The sequence below is a fragment of the Mustela lutreola genome, chromosome 5 (assembly GCF_030435805.1).
Source record: "Mustela lutreola isolate mMusLut2 chromosome 5, mMusLut2.pri, whole genome shotgun sequence".
Taxonomy (NCBI): Eukaryota; Metazoa; Chordata; class Mammalia; order Carnivora; family Mustelidae; genus Mustela; species Mustela lutreola.
The window spans coordinates 57,981,731-58,002,695 of record NC_081294.1 but is presented as its reverse complement, the minus strand read 5'-3'; the positions used below and the strand labels follow the sequence as shown (position 1 = coordinate 58,002,695).

The 20,965-nt window shown below is 43.4% G+C and overlaps 1 protein-coding gene across 6 annotated transcripts in view; it reads right to left on the bottom strand.

Annotated features, from left to right (window-relative positions):
* Positions 1-20,965, bottom strand: part of TENM2 (teneurin transmembrane protein 2) — a 662,844-nt gene that overhangs the window by 199,729 nt on the left and 442,150 nt on the right. For all 6 annotated transcript variants that reach the window (XM_059174241.1, XM_059174242.1, XM_059174243.1 and 3 more), the window contains 2 exons: positions 16,553-16,675; positions 3,589-3,794 (listed from right to left, as the gene is read on the bottom strand). In XM_059174241.1, coding sequence (XP_059030224.1) covers positions 3,589-3,794; positions 16,553-16,675 — 329 coding nt within the window. The remainder of the gene's footprint in view (positions 1-3,588; positions 3,795-16,552; positions 16,676-20,965) is intronic.

The window sequence follows — 20,965 nt, the reverse complement described above, 5'->3', positions numbered from 1 at the left end:
AGACAAACTGAGGCTAAAAGATGTTAAGGGCTAAGTCTGAGGTCTCCTGGTTAATATGCAGCAGGGCCTCCATCCTACAATTGCCGTACTTTCTCCCCCATGCCCCGTTGCCTCTGTATTGCTATAAAAAACTACATTCAAAAAGTCTACTGGGACTCACTCTGATTCTTGAAAAATTTAAGCAGGTAAGAAAGGATTCTCCTCTGTATTTAATATCCTTGGACAAGGATACTAAAACTTGTAGGCTCTTGGTCAAAGCATGATACTCCATAAAATTTAAGCATAGCTATTTCATGCAACACAGCCAATAGAATTTCATAACCATTCCCCTTCCTGTCTCTTTCTCTTGCTCTCTTTCCAGCTCAAATGAGTCACCTTGGCTAGACGGCCAATCCCCTAGAACTTATGTTCCTTGATAGGATATGCCAATAGAAATGAGAAATTCTATAACGGTACGAGATGTGAGTTAGTCACCTGTCTCTGCAAGGAGCTAAGCACCATCTCCTCGAGGAAATGTAGCTCATCAAATGGATATGAATGCATGTAATGACAGTGACTGAATGTGAAAATGTGTAGGGAGTCGGTTTTTTCACTTTTTCTTTTTTTAAGAAGCGCCCCTATATTGTACCTGTCTTGTCCATTTCTAAGCATCTGCACAGTGTCTCGCTTACTTGACCCTCTAGTGCATGCTAAACTCCCAAATTGGCAGCTGGACTGAAACCCTCAGCGTACATCAGCCCATGCCTATTCATTTCCCTTCCCTTGAACTGTGATGAGGCTGTCCCTGGAGTGGAGCTATTTTGAGAGGACGACCGCTAGAACAATCACTAGCCTGGCAGGAGATGGACAGTGTGGTGTAGCCACAAAAGAAGAAAAGACATTGTCATTGAGGGTTTGAGTCCTGCAATGTCAGAACAGCAGGGAAACTGGGTAGAGTATGTTTCTGCTGCTGTCCACTATCACTCAGTTACAGGGAGTTACCTACTTGACTTGCCATGATCATTTGCTTTTCCATGATACTGGTTGTTCAGAGCATGCAAGGGAAGGGGGTTAGCAGTGCTTTGGAAGAGTGTCGGGAAAAAGCATTTTTCTCCAGCAAAGCTCCTTGCATCCAACCGGCTGAGAGAAAAGTTATTCTCAGTTGTGCCCAGAGGCATGTTCATATTTCCTTGAATAAGGCCAATAAGCAGATTTCACCACTGCAAGTCCTTCATTGTACTGTAGTAGAATCAGTGGAGCTTGAAGGTCAAGGACACCACCTCACAATTTGCATAACTTCCCAGAGCAGCACCCTGCTGCCTGGCCAGAAGTCACAGAAATAACACAGGGACTCCTCTCACCTGACCTCCTCTCTTTCTCTGGATGCAAAATCTCTTGGAAGAGCAGATGCAATTTTTGTATCAGGAGTTCTGCTTGGTTGGGGGCTATGTTAACTCATCTCCGAATAATCAGTGTCTGGACCAATGAATATTTTTCTGGAAGGATGGATGGATGGATGACTTATTGATTACCACTTCACATATTGGTCCCTATAGCCTGGGCGGTGTATGGTAAAACAAAACAAAACACAACAGAAAACAGGCAAAGAGCCCCACAGCCCTCCTCTAGTCCTTTATACTGATTCTTCGATCCTTTCAGGTCATTACGTTGGAATTGCAAAGAAGTTTCATTTTGAGAGCCAACACTGGTACGTTGGTAGTGGCTGCTGCCATGAAGTTTCTGTTGGAGGTACTGTGCGTTGAGCTCACTGAGGAAAAAGTGCAGCCATCGATTAGCAATGTCTGCCACAAGCCAAAGACAAAGAAATGGTGGCCTGATTCCTTCGCATTTGCCAAAGGGTTTAGAGCTTTCAATTCTTTCAATTCAATTTTCTAGATGAATACCTTTCCAGCACATTTTAAAGTCAGCTTTGACTGGATATAATGAGTAGTCAAGGAAGTTTGCCTTCCACTAGGGTATTTTCCTAATGTACTTCTTTTTTACTTGCTGGATTTGAAAGCCAATGAGGCAGGAAAACCGTACTTGGTTTTTCTCGGGATATACAATTCTTTTTTTTTTTTTTTTAAAGATTTTATTTATTTATTTGAGAGAGAGACAGTGGAAGAGAGCATGAGAGGGGAGAAAGTCAGAGGGAGAAGCAGATTCTACAAAGAGCAGGGAGCCCGATGTGGGACTCGATCCCAGGACTCTGGGATCACGATCTGAGCCGGAGGCAGTCGCTTAACCAACTGAGCCACCCAGGCACCTGGAATATACAATTCTTATTGGAAAAGAAAACCAGGCTAGGTGGGTGTTAATCTATACCCAATGGTGTGTAGATAGTAAAATCGCTACCAGGACAAATTAAAGGATGGATGAGAGGGAAAACAAGGAAATCCATAATCTAATCCAATCTCTTCATTCCCAACACTGGGGATAATATCACTTTCACAGTGCCAAGGATATCCCAAGGAACTCAGTAGAGGAAGGAGGAGAAATCACAGAGAAATGGCTGAATTTTGGTTACACAACTCTTCTTAGCTATACTGGGATATCTCCTACTGATATTTTAACAAATTAATCCAATAACTAGAATACCTGAAATGAAAATGCCCAAGGATTAACCTCCAAGCTGGTGAAGCTGACTTCACCAGGTAGAATGTCATTTTTTTTTTGAGATACCATTTATACAACATAAATTATCCATTTTATAATTCAGTAATTTTTTTAAAAGATTTTATTTATTTATTTGACAGAGAGAAATTACAAGTACACTGAGAGGCAGGCAGAGAGAGAGAGAAGGAAGCAGGCTCCCTGCTGAGCAGAGAGCCCGATGCGGGACTCGATCCCAGGACCCTGAGATCATGACCTGAGCCAAAGGCAGCGGCTTAACCCACTGAGCCACCCAGGCACCCCTAATTCAGTAATTTTTAAAATATATTCACTGTGTTGTATAATCGTCACCACTGTCTAATTCCTGAGCATTTACATCACCCTTCAAAGAAATCCCATAACTACCAGCAGTCAATGCCAATTCCCTCCTCCCTGCTCCCTGGCAATCCCTCATCTCCTTGCTGTCTCTGTGGGTTTGCCTATTCTGGACACTAAATGGAATCATACAGTTGGTGGTCTTTTGCATCTAGTACCATACTTTCAAGATTCATTCATGTTTTAATAGGTAACAATACTTCATTCCTTTTTATAGTTGAATGATATTTCGCTATATGCATAGGTCACATTTTGTTTATCCATTTATCAGTTCATGGACATTTCGGTTGTTTCCATTTTTTAGCTATTAGGAATAATGTTGCTCCGAACACTCATGTATATGTTTTTATGAGAAAGAACATTTTCAGTTCTCTGTGTGTATATATCTAGAAGTAGAATTGCTGGTCACATGGTGATTCTAGGTGTGCCTTTCTGAAGAACTGTCAAACTCTTTTCTACAGCAACTGCACTGTTTTATGTTCTCACCAGCAATAGACCAATGTTTCAATTTTCCACATTCCTGCCAACACTTGTTATTGTCCAACTTTCAATTATAGCCATCCTAGTAGGTAGGGAGCAGGAATTTCTTTAAACTCATAGTTGCATCGAGCGTGATCATACCTGGGCATGAGATGGTGGAAGTCCCCTTCTTATGTAAACACCAAAGAGAGCATCTTTCCCAAGGGAGATGTTGAACTTTAAGAACTGGGGTTGACTGATGTGAATCTGTGATCTCCAGAACACGCCTGGGGGTACTTCTTGGGTCACCCGTCGACCAACTTCTGCTTCACCACTGTCTATGCTGCTGTTTTTCAATGACCAGGGCACTGCAAAACAGGAAGTGACATCAAGTCAGTGACATTAGTACACGTTTGTTGGTTTTACATTTCTGTTTATTTGCATGCCAGGCATTGAAAAAAAAATACAGATGAAACTCGTGGCAAGTTCTTTGTTAAGTATAAACTCCTAACCCAGGGCATGTGAAATACTGGCACAATGCTTCCTAAACTTCTGTGATTGCTCTTTACTGATCAAATACAGTAGGAGCTGGAGTCTGGGAAGTCCATGTAAAGCTTCCAACAACCTCGAATAGTGCTGGAGTGTACAATTATCAGCAGGGGAGATGAGAATGATATTAACTTGGCACCAAATTTAATTTTTTTAGCCTTTAATTATTCTTCCCAGCCAGAAACAAGTCCAATATACTGACACTTTCATAAACGAAAGAAAAAAAAAAAGGAAGCAACAGTGAACAAACATTGGCCCAAAGTAAGTAACAATAGAAAATAAGGACTGGATCTCAGACTAATGTAATATTGGGGGTAACTCCTTCCCTGGGAGGGATCTAAGTAACATGTGGAAATCAGACTTCTCTCATGGTGACAGTAATGCATCTCTGTTGCATTTGAAATCATCTATGTAGAAAATATTGGATGCCTTCAGAATTCTAAAAAAAGGAGTTGCAGAAATACCTATTTTTTTAAAAAAGATTTTATTTATTTATTTGACAGAGATCACAAGTAGGCAGAGAGGCAGGCAGAGAGAGAGGGGAAAGCAGGCTCCCTGCTGAGCAGAGAGCCCGATGCGGGGTTCCATCCCAGGACCATGAGATCATAACCTGAGCTGAAGGCAGAGGCTTTAACCCACTGAGCCACCCGGGCACCCCAGAAATACCTATTTTTAAAGAGGATTTCTTATTAACCACGAAGCAGCACCTTCTGCACTCCTGAGGGTGCTCTTATTTGCAAACACAGAATTAAGGAAAAGCTGGGAGTTAATGGCTGGCGCCCAAAGAAAGCAAGTTCATCTCTTGGGGCCTTATTTTCCTGATCCCTTAAATGGGAATAGAACCTAAGTGGAGCCTCGTTTTCTAATGACCATTTGTGATTTGTTCAGATGGAAATTCTGAAAGAAGTTCTGGGGATCTTTTCACTTTGTAATCGATCACGCTGATGGCCTCATGGGTTGGAAGACTTCTTTAGCCTCATGGGCATAGGATGAGAATCAAGCTCCCTTCTGCATTCTGCAACAGATGGGCTTTTCTGAAAATATTTATCTATCTTTGGCTGCAATTCCATGCAAAAGGTTTGGACAGTCAGGAGAGGTCATGGGATTGCTGAAGGCTGGCACGAAGGGTTAGTGAAGCTGCCTGACTTTGCAACCCTCGTCTGTTACTATCTGGCCCCTGCATTAAGACAAGACTCCTAAATGACCTTGGTGCCACTTTCTCCATCTGTAAAATGGAGAGGAGAAATGTTTGGCTCTCTGAAGGTTTTCCATATATAAATTATAAAAAAAAAAAACCACAGGATGATTTGAGGGTATGAAGTGGTTTTATTTTTTTCCTTCCTTTTGTTTTTATTTTTTTTTTTTAAATAAGAGAAGGGATGATTCATTTTTATTTAGCTCAATAGCAGATCAAATAAAAAGTCAACAAGGGCTTAAAATAAAGCAGGAGAAACAATGATTTGGACTTTAAAAAGAAACTCTTGACCTTGAGAATAATAAAACCAGGGCACGGGCTTCTAAAGGAAGTGTGGAAGCTTTCATCACATAATATCGTTAAGAAGAAACAAGTAAGTCCCAAATGGGTCAGACCTTTAGAATGCAACTAGATGGTTTGCTTCTCAAACATGTTATGTGGGTGATGGACATGGAATACTTCTTTATGAGGGGAAGAATACTACACAGTATGGAAGAGCAGAGATTCTGGGCTGAGGTTGCCCTGGTTCAAATCCTGGCTTTGACACTTGCCAAGTGTCTCAGCTTTCTGGGCCTCAGTCCCCACGACTGTACCGTTGGGACACTTATTTATTTCACAGGGTTGTTATGAGGATTTAATGAGCTAATTCATGCAAAGCTCTAAATATAATTTTAGGTACAACATAAGTCCTAAATAAAAATTAGCTATCATTATTATTATTATCTGTAAGGCTCTCAGCCTAAACAGAATGTTGTTTATTTTGCTGAAATAATGACATGTCCGGGGGAAACACTTGTTATCATCCATTAATCAGAAGCTCTAATTATTATAATTTGAAAACTAATTTGTACTTAAAAATGCTGCTGTTGGCAGACTTGCCCCTCCCCCCACATTAAGGCCTTTTGGGGGAAGGGATATAATATAAGGACCTGGTAAGGAAGGGGTGTAATAGAAAAGACCCCTGGTGAAGAAAAATTTAGAGACCAAAAGTAACCCCAGCCATCATAGTGTGGCAACAAGTTAGAGAATTCATTTAAAATAAAAAAAGAATTTTAAAGAAATTATTCATCTTTAAACTTAATAAGACAGGCTTTCCTTCATGTCTGTTGGGCTTTCAGGGGTTGCTGGGTTAATGACAGGATATGAAAAAGAAGCAGGAAATCAGCACCCACGAGCCCGCTAATCTACTGCTGAAACCTAAACGGATTTTGATAATGTCAAGCCAAATGAGGATGCAGGAGATTCGCAAGGGAGCCAGCTGCCAGAGAGCAGTTGCTCTGGAGAAATTCAGACACAGAGCCTCAGGGGTCTGGTTCATATAGTAGTGGGATCCCCATTCTTTCACTAGACCCAACTTCAGGACATTGCCTTCGGTAGGAGCTGCAGTCAGCAGTGAGGACAGGCTGACTTTTCAGTATTCACACCTCCTCCTAGGGTTTCATAGGCTCCCCTCCTTCACATCCCAGTCTCTAAAGTCCTATCCTGAAGCCAGAGAGGGCTGGGTTAAAATTCTGTCTCTGGTTCTTCCTTGCTGTGTGACCTCTAGCAATTTGCTTAACCTCTCTGGACCTCCTTTTTTTTTTTTTTTTTTTTTTGTAAAATGGAAATGATAATAGTCAATGTCTTATAGGTGGGAACAACAAATGGGAGTACACAAAGGAGGGCTTGTCCAGGGCCTAGCACATAATAATAGCAAAATAAACGCTAGTTAGTCCCATTTAATTAACTTAAAAAATGAAAAACTAGGAGGAAAAGCATGTGGCTTTCTTTGTTGAGTAAAGAATTTTCTAAAAGAAAGAAACATTGCATGGATATGTGATCTACATGTATGTATACACGCATATGTGTATATATACATGTTTATGTATCTGTGTTCCCATCAATCGAGAGAGAGAGTCGAATTCTTCTGACACAGACTTAATTATGGGAACGTGTGTAAAATTGGTGGTCTGGATCTATTCCCACTACTGATTTTTGGTGGGACTTTCCAGGAGCTGGTATGGCCACTTTATCAACTAGGTTACTTTATTGGTAAACCTGCTTTATTGAGGAGCACTGAAATTAAGGTCCTGCTTAGCCACACCTTCACACTGATGCCCCCCCCCTTTTTATTTCACCTTGTCTTCACTCCTACCAACAGACAAATAGGCTCCTTTTCTCAGTATTCATAGCATCTACACTCAGCTGTACCTCAGGGTCTAGCACCTGCTGTTTGGTCCTCTAATGGATCTTGCATGCCTTCCTAAGTCCCTCATGTTAGACACTGTACTCCCTGTGGTCAGACAGAGTTGCAAATGCATCTTTGGATTTTCTGGAGTTTGCACCTGGCAAACCATGGGTGATTTGAACTTGTTGAACTGAATCAAGTTTCACTTGTCCATCAGATGGGGCGTCTTAACATAATGCCTGCAACTGCTAGGTAAAACGGGAGCCTTAAGGAAGATTTGCTTTGAAAAATTGCATGTAAATTGACTCACCCCACACACACACACAAAGAAAAGAAAAGAAAAGAAAAGAAAAGAAAAGAAAAAAAAGCTCGAAAGCTTTATGAGGAAATTTACTATTTAAAGGAACCCTGCCTATGGATCCTTTTCAAAAATCATGAGTAAACTCTTAATTTATCTTTTGTGTGAACCCTTATAAATCAATAAGCAAACCAGGGGAGCTAGAATATAGTGGAAAGGTCTTTAGATTAATAACCAAAAGCCATGGGTCCTAATCCTGAAATTTAAAGACATTGGAACTTTTGTGGAAAGGAACAGCGGTGTAAATGAACTCTTTGGTTGAACGAACTCTCCTCCTTGCTACTAAGCAGCCGCTAAGTTCGAGGCCCATCTAGCCCTCAGGTCTCAGTGTCCTTAACTACACAAGAGTAGTTGGGACCCACAGATATCTTAAGGGGCATTCTACTGGAGTCTACTGTATTCTGCAGACTGAGGGGTGGGTGGCATCTCTGGGTACATGCTACAAAGGGTATAAGTGTGTGTGTGTGTGTGTGTGTGTGTGTGTGAGTTTAGCCCATGGGAGGGAGCAGGACTATCAGATTTCACTTTGAATAAATTCAATTCATTTAACATAAGTCACGTTATTGTTAAAGGTTAGTGATTACTTTCAAACTGAATTCTCTAGATACGCAACTGAATTATGCTTTTGCAAAATGGAGTTTTCACTGCTGCCCACAAATACATATATATATATATATATATATATATACACACACATATATATATATACAATCTTCATTTTTGAAATAATTTCAGGTTTACAGAAAATTAAAAAAAAAAACCATACAAGGAAGTCTTGCATATCCTTCACCCAGATTCCATAAATTTAGTACACATTTGTTCTACGATTCTATTTTTTTTGAAATCTTGAGACTAAATTACAGAAGACTGTTCCTTTACCTCCTGATATTTCTATACGTTTTTCCTAAAAATAATGATATTCTTTCTCATAACCACCGTATAGTTCTCAAAAACAGAAAATTAACATTGATACAAGGCTATTTCTAATTTATAGATCTGATTCAGATTTGCCAGCTGTTACACTGACATTCTTTATAGCCAACGAAAAAAGCTTTTTCTATATACTTAACAAATCTTTAAAATGAATATGCAGAACTTCTGTAATTTTAAAAAGAACAAAAAGGAAAAAAATATGTGATGCAAGCATTGCCTCAAAGGAGATAAAAAAGGACAGTGGCTTTTGTAACCTGCTGGAACCTGTGTGGGGAACCATCTCCGGACTCTGTCCCGGGAGGGAAAGTCCCTGGGCTGGTGTCCAGGACAGAATGTCTGTGCTGCTCTTGAAGGTCAAAGAGGCCGGGACCCTGAGCCAGGCTCCCAGTCCCACTAAGGAGGATCTGAACCTGGGCTCCCACTGGCACTGCTAGCTATTCTAGGACCACAAAGTTGGCTAATTCTTAACAGTGTGCCATTGAGAGACAGGCAACAAGGAAAGGTTTCTATCTTCCTTGCCCTCCCTGGGTGCGGATGTCCTTACTGATAAGACCTGAGACCTCAGGAGGCCTGCTGCACAGTGGAGTTTTGTCAGCCCTGGCTTTGAATCTCAGCTCTGACAACTACTAGCTGTGTGACTTTGGGCCATCCACTGTCCCTCTCTGGGTTTGTCTACTCATCTGTATAATGGAGTTGCTTCTGAAGATGAACTAGGGTAACATAGGCAGTACCCAGTTTATGGTACGTCCACATCTTTCTACCCAGGTCTTGTGCTGCCTACACACAGCTGTAGCTATTTACTGCAGATTTGGAGTATAAATTTGTGATGGTCTAATTAAAATAGACTCTTCCCTCATATAGGCACAATGAACTAAAAAAGGGCCAAGGGGTGGCATAAGACTCAGTGAAACAGGAAGTCACTTTCCAGGGCAGCTGACATCAGTACTCAATGAGCGATCAGTGTGTCTACAGACAGGGAGGGACCTGTCACGTGAAGGAAGCTGCTAAGGAAAGAGAAAACAAAGTCTGTTTTCATGGGCTCCCAATTCCAGATGTTGATGTAATACTTGAGCGGCTTCTCAGATGGACAATTCTGTGCAGCCTGCCTCAGTGAAAGCTGCTGGATTTTCTTTATTTAATAATAATGAATGAATGTCCCGAGCAATGCCGGGTGCGTCATTCATTCATACTTCATGCAACAAACACTTGTCAAGCATCGACTATATAGCACTAGATAATTTTTGGTCAACATCAAGAGTTGGGATGTATGTCATACTCCCATGATCCTTCATCCAGACAACGGGGCAAGGTCATCTGGACCCTGTGTGGGCTGGGAATGGTGGCATCAAGAGAAGAAGATTTAAACAGCCATTCCGCAATCACCAACCGAAAGTTTGGCCCCCACCCTTGGGTTCTAGGTAGGGACTGAGCATGGCGTCCTGGCAAGCAGCACAGAGTCCCACCTCCATCTCCCTGAACTGTGGCTTCCCTGACAGACTTTGCTCCCTACCTAGGAGCTGGACAAAATGGGGACATGGTGATCATTTGGCCCTAAGAAGCCCGTGCTCCATGATTGTCCTGGCTGGTTTATCTCCAGCTTCAAGATAAGATTTCTGGGATTTTTGAGGGAACACTCTAATGATCAATTTTGCAGGCTAGGCTACCTCTATAACTCCACGGAAGATTGCTCATGTAAATGTGAAGCTATTGCCTATTTCAGAAACATGTACCTAAAATTCCAACCAGTTAAATAAGACTGATGTCGAGCAAAACGACAGCCTTCCATAGCCACATTAGGAGCTAATCATTTCAGAAAATGTTGCCATAATTCATTTATGGAAACAGCGAGACTATTCCCCAAACAAGTGATAACGGGAATGGACTCATAGTCATACCAGGGAAATGAAGCCTCATATTAATACTTCCTAAACTTAACCGAGCTCCAGAGGCACCTCGGCATAAATCTGCCTTACAGATTATTCTGCCTCACATAGTTTTATCTATTGCAAATAAAGTCGAATTCAGAATATTGCTTCAGTCATTACACCTCGTTTCCATTTATTTGGGAATCAGGACAACCATCTGAGGGTTCTGTTTAACCAAGAGATAGGCAAAAAGATTCTCCTAAGGACATTAGATTCATTGCCTCTCACTAGAGCTCGTCTGAGTCATCGGCAGCCCGTCAGCCTTCACCCTGCTTCTGGCTGCCTATTCTTCAGGAATAGATTTCTATCCTGAGCTTTCACTGTTCCCGTGATGTGTTCACAACATTGCATAGCAATAATGATTTTTATAAAATCCTTCAGCACTTGGGACTACATGTGGCCTCTACATCTTTTGAAATCCCAATTTGTCACCTTTGATAAAAATGGCCAACTCTTTGCCACTAAGGGGGTTAACAGTCATTTATATATCTGACCACTTGGTTGAACGTGATGCCGCATGCACTTGTAGTTCGGTTTATTAGTCTTATTTATAGCAGCTACAATTTACTGAGTGGTTACTGTTCCTGGTACCTTAGGATTTTTCCAGTTTTCAGATTAGAGGACCTAGAGATACAGTGACTTGCCTAAGGTCACACAGCTCTTACGTGGTGGGGCCAGGATCGGAAGCCACATCTGACTGTTTTCAGAACCCATGTATCTAACTGCTGCGCTCACTGCTTTTCAGATGCTGGGGTAAGTACAAGACACGCAAAGGGGTGTGCATCCAAGCACACAGCAGAGAGCCCCCTGTGGGTGTACAGGTCAACTCTGAAAGAGAAACGTGCCAACACAAGTGAGGACTAATGCACTAGGGAGGGAAATTGATTATCTGGCTGTTAGTACACGTGTCAAGCCACAGGGATGTCATGTTCAACAGAAACTATACAGCTTAGAAGGGGGTGGCGGGTCACAATGAGAAGCCGAAATCACCAAGATGAGGCTCTTAAGCAATACTCATCTATAACAAAGGGAGTGTAAGATGGCTTCCAAAATGAGGGGAATTGTTGCACTAGTGTGTGGGCTATTGGTTTCTTTGCCAGGAGACGTGCAGTATTGTGCTGGTTGGCTCAAACATAACCACCCTCGCCCTTCTGGGAACTTCACTGACTTTGAAAAAGCCCCATGTAGGGAAGTGATCATTTTGAAACCCTGGGCTGTGTTCATTGAGAGCCTGACAAGAGCCAGAGGAAGAATTACCAACCTCCCTGCTAATCTGGCTCCTAGTACCATGCATTAAGCCAACTAGTAAAAATCATTATGAAGTTTTTGCTGAAAGGGCAAGTGTAGAAAAACATGTTTCTAAACAGAATAACAGTCTTTGCCATTTTTTTCCAACTTGCATACCATCTGGAAATTCTGATTTTTTTTTTTCAAAGGGTAGGAAAGAAATGTGCTCCAGGCACAAATAAATGTTTACAGCTGAGTTATAAACCGAGAATGGTAGGGCTTAAAACAGACAGGCTGGCAGTGATGGAACACGCGCTGCAGCGAGACAATAATGCTGTGGGGGACGGGCCAGCTTGTTTTGTACATTGGCCCTTTTGAATGGGAAGTCTTGCTTCCCACTGACCTCATCAAGCAAATGTTTGGGAACAAGTCTTCACATCTGGGTTTGTTCTAATTCTTAGAAAGGGAAGGAAAAAGATGAAGCGGAACGATGGTGTATCTTGACATTCTGAAGGCAGCCTTCACCTTTGGAAAATACGACACCTCACAAGAAGTGGCAGCCCGGGGATGCTTGTTAAATAGAGCAACTGAGAGATGGCGTGCTGATGTCAGTGACAACTAATATTCACAAATCTCTTATTAAGCTCCTGATAACCACACACTGTGTTTTACAAGCATCGTCTCACTTATACTGGATGCCAAGTGGGTGAGAGGTACGTTTTACAGATGAGGAACCGGTGGCTGAGGGAGGACACATGACCTGCTTGTGTGCATGCAGCTGAGTGATGGAGCTGGAAGCTGCAACCAGCTGGACCAACTCTAGAGTCTTCTATTACAGAGGATCTGTCGATGGAATGTTACCAAAAATATGTCCATCACTGGGTCAAGAAGGAGAGGCTGATATATTGGGAGTTTGGCCTCTTCTCCCTCATCTCCTATAATTTGTTGTTGCGGAACAGTCCAAGGAAAATAGAAATGGGCTTGCAAATGATACAGAGCATCAGGCAAACTTCCATAATGGGTCAGATAACAAAGACTTGAGGCTTTAGTGGGCCATCTCATCTCTGTTGCATTTGCTCAGCTCCATTGTTGCAGTACAAAAGCAGCCATAGGCAATGAATGAACATGGCTGTGCTCCAATAAAACTTTATTGGCAAAAATACATGGCTGGCCTGATTTCGTCCCTGAGATGTTATTTGCTGACCCCTGATATAGAGGACACCTTGAATTTAAAATGAATGATGGGTTTTGAGAATGATCCATGAAATTCTACTTGGGAGTTCATTCTTTCTTAAGATCAGCGCACAAATTGGCTACATAGGATATGCCCTTTAAAAGCTCTTGTAGTCTTTGCCTCTGGGCCTAGCCAATCAAACTGGATTCCCTTATGTTATCTGACCAGGTCAGAACACTGTATTGAATCTTCGTTCTCAAGGCTTATCTAATCCCAGATCTATAGAAAAAGTGCTCTGTGCTCTTGTAATGAAGATGTATGAGTTCATTCCTTTTAACATAGAAATACACTCGAGATGGTGAGTGATTCTGGCAGTCTGTGGGCTCCCTTTTCTTGAGGTGAAACCCAACCACCAAACCAACCACATGAAGGTTTGATTGAAAGAGAGAACAGAGAAAAAAACAAACGATGAACAACAACAAATGGAAACGGGAAAACAAAGCCCAAAGAACATACTCTCCTAACTAATTAATCAAGTGCTTTGTTTCCACTAACATATCAGAGTGTGTAGGCTGCCCTGTCTATTAGGCTCCTTTCTAAATCTGAGCAATGTAAACACTCCTAAAGACCAAGTAATGAAATCTCTATCGATGTGGCATCTTAGCTGGAACTCACATACCCTTGTTTTGCTTACATTTTAATTTGCTTCTGCTGGATAGTTACCCAGTAATTGCTTAATAAGATTAACCTCCCTGGCAATGTGTGGTGTATCTTGATTAAAACATTATCGGAGTGAAGGATTATCGTATACCACAAAAAAATGGAGGGGGTGTTATTTAATTAACTTATTGCCAATATATCTTGATTGTCTCTTTGAAACACTGGAAAACTAGTCGATTGGAATTGATTCAGGTTATCTAAATGTATAGAATTGGGGAGTGGGGAGGAGGGAGGTCCCTGCGTAAAGAAACCAAAACCTGAGGTCACTTTTAAAAAAAGACGTAGGGGGGTGTGAGAAAACGAAAATCTTTCTAGTTATTTATTTATTTATTTTTTAAACCAAACTTTGCAACAGCTTAAGAGATCTGCTATCTTCAGTCTTAGGAAGAGTACTATTTTGGTGTTCAGAAAGGAGATGTTCCCAGTTTTCTTTCAAGTTTAAGCAATTTTAAATTCTCACACTTTTTCATAAGAATCCTATTGACAAAATTCATTGGACAACAATTTGGCCACCACTTCTCTGTCTCATAACTCATTTGGAAAAGAACTGGCGATGTTATAGGACTTACACAACATTTTCGAGAGCACATTGCATCAGAGGGGAACATTGTGGTCTTTTCCAAAGACACCAAGGAAAGCGTTTCTTCATTTGTTAATTCAGAGACACTGTACTCTTAGTTAGGACTTGTTCTCCACAGCAATCTACCATCTTGCTGGTGTGGGATGCTCACGTGGGGGTGGCCGTTGGAAACACAACTTAGTCACGAATGCGCAGAGCGGCTGACCTTAATTTACGGAAGTTAATGCCTATCAGCGACTCTCTTTGGTAAGGGATGCTATTTAAAAAGCATTTGTGTGTACAGAGGGTTGCTGGGGGGAGGGGGGTTGGGAGAAGGGGGTGGGATTATGGACATTGGGGAGGGTATGTGCTTTGGTGAGTGCTGTGAAGTATGTAAACCTGGTGATTCATAGACCTGTACCCCTGGGGATAAAAATATATGTTTATAAAAAATAAAAAAATTAAAAAAAAAAAGCATTTGTGTGTAACTTCAGGATGTAGACACGTGCGAAATACATCCCTGGGCCTGATGTGCCAATATGCACATTCACTTTCAAATGTGTGTCCTGCGTTTTTCTCAAAGGACAGGGAGCTGCTGACTTGCAGATTAAAGGGCGTTCATGGATCAAACAAAGCAGAGACCCTCTAAAGCTTCGTTTCTCAAAGAGCAGCACTGTGGACCTCTTGGGCAGGATTGCTCTTCGCTGCAGGGGCCGTCCTGTGCACGTGGGTTGTTGAACTGCAGCTCAGCCTCTCCCTGCTAAATGCCACTTTCACCTCCTCTAATTGGGACAACCAAAGAAGTCTTCAGTCATTTGCCCAGTGTCCCCTGGGGTCCACAACACCCCGTGGAGGACCACTGTCATAAAGGAAACGGGAGTTGCGGATGGTGTCAAGTACTAGAGCAGAACGGACAGCACATAGGAGGCTCCAGGCTTTTTGGTCAGTTAAGGCAGAACACGGTCCATTAAGGCAAAATACACTCTCCATCTTTAGGTCTAGTTATAGTTACCTGATAAAGGAAGGCATAGAATTTCATTCTTAGATAAAACTTTTTCATGCTTACTTAAAGGTAATTTAGTATTATGATTAGGATAGATGAGTAAAGTGATTCTTAAAGATTAGATAAAAAGACAAAAAAAGTCACACTCAAAACCATTAGGACAACTCTGGGGAGAATAATTGAAGCACCATCAGCACTTCAGGATGACTCACGAACACCTCTGGGGGAAGATGAATTCTAGAAACTTCTCTGTGGAAAATGACTGCGCTAAGGAAAACGCCGACATCTTGCCCAAAGATGCACAAGGCACAGACTTGAGTTTAAATTCGTCCCTGCCTAGGTGTTTGATTTGGAGTAAGTTTCTAAAACATCCTGGGCCTCAGTTTCCCTGAGATGATTCCCTCCCGTTAAAGCTGCTGAAGGCAGGAAAGGCTAAGCTTGGCACACACCACGGGTCCAGTAAACATTCCTTCCTTTCCTGTCTCTGAAATACCTCTGTGGGGTATTTTCAGAAATGTGGGGGCCAACTGCCCAGGTGTGCTAAGAGGCAGAGTGGAAGCGTCTGTGTTTGGAGAAGCCCTTCTGTACCACCTCACATGTTGGTGATTTCCATCCAGAATCAGGCAGAATGGGTGCCTGGAGGCTGCTGTGGTTTTATTAACTGCCCCACTTCCCCGCCTCCCTGCAGTCCTGTTTCTCTCTTCCTTCTTAGCACCTTGTTAGCACCTATTTTTTTTTTTCCTACAAGAATACAGTTGCTTAATTGCTTCAATAAACATTTCCATGGCCCCCTTTGCTGTTCTGAGAAGAGGAGCTTTGTTCCCCAGTTGTCAAAACTCTTTTCTATTCTCTCCCAAAGCAGAACAGCTTAGAATCTCTTTCTGCCAGGCAGTGCTTCCTCCCTGGGGAGGCTGCAGCTCTCCTCTGGGGAGAGGGCTCTGGTCTAGTGGCGTGTGCCGCCTGCTGCTCTCGGCTTTCGTGATTAGGCAGGACTTTCTCCGGCTGCTGCTGCTGCTGCTGCTGCTTCTGCTCGGGCCTTGGGAGGCTTTCAAGTCGCTCCAGATAGCACAGGTATGCACATGGCACAGAGAAGGCACCGTGCCAACTCAGTGACTCCAGCCAAACACAGCTAACAGACAGGAACAGCCAACAGCTTTGAACAGGGGCAAAAAGGGACCATTTTGTCCCCCCACCCCCTCCGTTTCTTTTCCCTTTCGCGTACCTTCCAAGATTTGGATTAGAAAACCTGAACCCATTGGTGGGAGCTCTGAATTTCCCCGTGACCTCAAGAGGGCAAGCAGCAGCTGTAACCTCACCTTTGCCTCCAGATGGCATTGTTGCCACATCATCGTTTCCTGGTAAGCCGGTCCTTATCCCATTGTTAAAGGTGTGCCCGTCTGCTGGCTGCAGTTGCCAATTGAGTCCGAGCAGATGCATTGCTGCAGGAGAGACAAAGTAACGAAAATATGAATAGATAATCCAGCAATGCAAATGTCAAGGGGGAGGGCCGGGTGCCTTTGCCAAGTGATTGCCATTGTAGGAAGCTGCAGTTCAAAACCGGCTTGCCCTGGGCCATGGGGATTAGCTAAATACAGAAAGCAAGTAGATCTGGGTGGTTAGGACTCCTCTCCCTGGGCTTCTGTTCACCACCTTCGGGGAGAGAATCTGGAAGGTGGGCGGAGGAGGTAAGAGAGATCCTAGTTCAGACAGTCTGAATGGTGCTACCAAGGAGGGGGAAATGTCCCTTTGGAGTCACTGTCAAGGATTCTGCTCCATCGTGTCCAGCCTCCCCCGCAGTGTAGACGCGGTTGTTGATAGACTGGTGGTCCCGGGGCATTGGCAAGGATAGCTTCACCCAAACTACTCACAACATAAATCGGTTTCAAAAATGGGACTAGCCAAATGGGACCTGTCTGCAGTGTGACCGTAGCTACCCTGGGTTAGCAATGCAGCAGGTAGTAGTGTCAGACCCACCGGAAAGCTCACCTTTCCATTCCAAGCTTTCCAACTGCTTGTCCTGCTAAGTGCATCCCTTTCAGCCCATTGTGGGAAAAGCTTGGGGGGCGGTGGTGGAACAGGGCCCTTTCCGGAAAATATTACTATTACACTTACTTCTCTCTCACACCCTGCGCCCACATTGCCACACTACGGGACAGAATGAGCCAGAGCACAAAGGCGCTGTGCTAAGGAGGCAAGCCTGTCTGTCTTGCTTTACTTCCCTGTGCACCGGTACACCTCCAAACACAAACTTCCTTCCAACCTTCTGGTCTTCCTCGTCACCCTGTGCCAGTTCCCCTCTTCCCTGGGGGTTTAGCAAGCTCAATTCCCCCACCTCCTCTGGTTCTGGGTGAGTTGTTGTCAAAACAATGGCTGGGAGGGAAAGGCAAATCCCAAACACCTCTATTCTTTCAAAGTCCCTATCGAAGACATGCTTCATTTGCAAATAAATAAGGAGTTCATTCCTCTGCATCTTGCCTGTTCAAACAATAACGGGGGCAGCACCCCGTCTGTCTGGCATTTCAACCGGACACAGGTTGATGCTGTGGCTACGGTTCCGGGACTGCAGGAGAGACAGGGCTGTTGACAGGGAAAGGTTGTGAGTATGATGCGGGATGGGAGAAACAATTAACCACAGGAAACGCAATTAACAATGCTTAGGAAATTGTTCACACAGCAATTAATTCTGCATGCCTCCCACCACTTAAAGTCAGGCTGCATTCTATTAAGGTTAAAAACCTATCTTCAAACAATACAGCTCAGATTGATGGCCGCAGATTAAGGTGCCAAGTAGTCCCTGGGTATATGTCTGTTTTTTTCTTACATACTTCCCCATCGCAGAACCACATTCCACCCCCCCCATACATTACTTTGAAGTGCAAGGCAACTCTTTGAGATGATAAATACTAATAAGAATAAGTGACATTTACTGTACAGTTTCCGTCAAGGTAACACCTAATTTTCTCTTACAGTTTATCCGTTATATGTAGGTCACTCACTTGAAGAGACCGAATTCCGTTGCCTCAAATAGTGACATATTTCTCTGTACAGTGAAAACTGTACAGAGGTCAGGAAATGAGAACTAATCATGGCTGCTTCAAGATAACGATAGCTTCTGATTTGTAATTACCAGGTGAAGGAAGCCAAGGAATTAGCTATTTTAGAAGGATTCCTTTTTTAATGTTGCTCTTGGGTTCTTGGGGCTTGCCTGGAGCTAGGCTGCTGCTGATGTGGAGGGGTGGCTCTTTCACGGTGGGGGGTGGGGGAGAGGGGAGGAGTGTCTCCTTGTGTTCTAATACAGACGTGGACAGGTGCTGGCACTGCTGGGACTCAGACCTACCAAAGCCCCGATTTTCGCATCTACGGAAGGAAGCGGGGTTCTGTTAGGCAAGAACGGCAGCCTCCCTGGTGCCCCATTAGTGTGAGATCTCTTTTCAGAGTCATTCCCCTCTTCTAATACCCCAGGAGCATGCTGTGACCATCAACTTTGAGAGGACAGCAAGCAGATAAAACCCTCATCTTGCTGCATGGAAAGAGAGCATTCATGAAACCGTGTCTTCTCTGTTTCCGGGGATGCTTGCCCTTCCCTTTTTGTTTTGGATCCCATAGCAGCTCTTTATTAAAAAATTAAAAAAAAAAAAAAGTATTCTGAGAACAGGAAGACTAGAGACGGGATGAGAAGGGTGAGGGTCAGAGTTGACAAGTAACTGCTCAGACAGCTCCCAGAAGCGAAAAGAAAAATAAGAAAGTGAGAGGGAGATGGGAAAGGGGAAAAGCCAGATCTGCGGAGTGTGAGCTCTGTCGTCCCCGCAGAAGCGAGGCAACAAAGATGAAACTCAAGTTTGGGCATATTTTCTGTTGTTGAGTTGAACGTTAAGTAAATAAGTGAGAATTATATCAGGGGTATAACCACCTTCTTTTGTTTTTTGGGAGGGAGTCTGAAATAGGCTTTTGTTTGTACTTTTTTTTCTTTCTTTCTTTCTTTTTTTTTTTTTCTTGATCAGCTATTTCTTCTCTCTTGAGTAAGAAAATGCAACTATCTTTCTGGCCTAGGGGGGATGGACGAAAGTGTCCTTAGGATAAGGACCCAGGGGAGCTGTGAAGTAAATGAGTTTCCTGACTAATGAGAAATCTGTTTCTTATTCTGCTACTGATTTGCTCTATGGCTGGGGCTGAGAAATCCATTCTCTCCAACCACCTCTCCCTTTGCCTTCTGAAAAGGTTTCCCTTTCCAGGGGGAGTACTGGCTGCTGAGGGCCTGGGAGAGGTCGAGCATCTACCTCCAGAGATCCAGCAGAGGGTCTTGAATCTAGGAGGCACTCCATAAATGTTTATTAGGATAGATAATGACACCTGGGGGCAGATACGAAGGGTTGGACTGCAGGACATTGTACTCTCGTAAATCAAAACCCACGCCACAGAGGTATGAAGGGTGGCATACAAGAGTGCTGGCAGCAATAGGGGCGAGTCTGCCCCAAGGAGGGTCTGTCAAGGCCTGCCGCCCATCCCCGAACCCCGCCTCTGGCCCGCAGTATAGGAGACACTCTGCAGAGGTCATCTTCGTCAAGAGTCACGGCTTACATTCAGGACAGTACTGTCCTATCCCCATTGCGCAGACGAAGAAACTTGACTAGGAGGTTTGATCCCCCCGGGGGTTTCAGAATCAGAGGGAGATTACAGTGGGAAGTGGTTATCTGCTTCGTATTCCACAGTGATCTGGGTACAAATTCTGGTTTGCAATGGGATCTCGGCAAACCTTGTCTCTTTCTTGAAACTCAACGATCACCACACTGTGGTTGCTGAGTGACCATCTTCTATATGCAGCACCCCTTCATGGGGGGATACACCTCCTCCTCTTGTTGGATTCAGATGCGGCCACGTGACCCGGCAGCACACACACTTGTATGCCTTTTTGCCCTCTGCCACGTGGTCAGCCATGGTTCAGTCTTGAGCCGTGGCTGACCCGTGAGAAGACACAGCAGGAGTGAAGAAATAAACTGTTAGTGCCAAACGCCGCTCAGAGCCTGGGTTCTTTGTTTTAACAGCATGGCTGAGACCTCCCTGACTGGAGACGTTCACTTAGCACAGCCCCCACTTACCTACGGGGCATATGTGCCAAGACCCCCCATGGATGCCTACAACTGTGGACAGTACTGAACACTATATACACACTTATGACAAAGTTTATTCTATAAATGAGGCACAGTAAGAGATTATGATGATAACTCATTATAATACAGAACCATATAAAAATATACTGTCATAAAAGTTGTGTGAAGGTGGTCTCTCTCTCTCAAAGTATCTCACTATGCTGTCCTCGCCCGTTTTCTTGCGATGGTATGAGCCAATAAAATGTCTCCGTGATGAGACGAAGTGAGGTGAATGGCGTGGGCACTGTGGCACAGCATTTAGCTACTACAGACCTTCTGACCACTCCATCTGTAGGAGCAGCACCTGCTTCCAGACCGCTGAACCTCAGAAAGCAGAACTGCAGGGAAGGACTACTGTGTAAGCCCAGTCAGACCTCCCATTTCTACACAACGGGCATCTGTGCATTCCTCCCTTCAAGTTATTTATGTATTTAGTCAGAATCCTTTCTAAAAACCAGCCAGGAAAAGCTAGGACCGCTCCGTACTTAGGGTCACTACATTTGCTTCTATGAACAGCAACAGCACAAATAGCTCTTTAAATATTATGTCATTAAATATCCAGCTGTGATCCACTCTCAGATT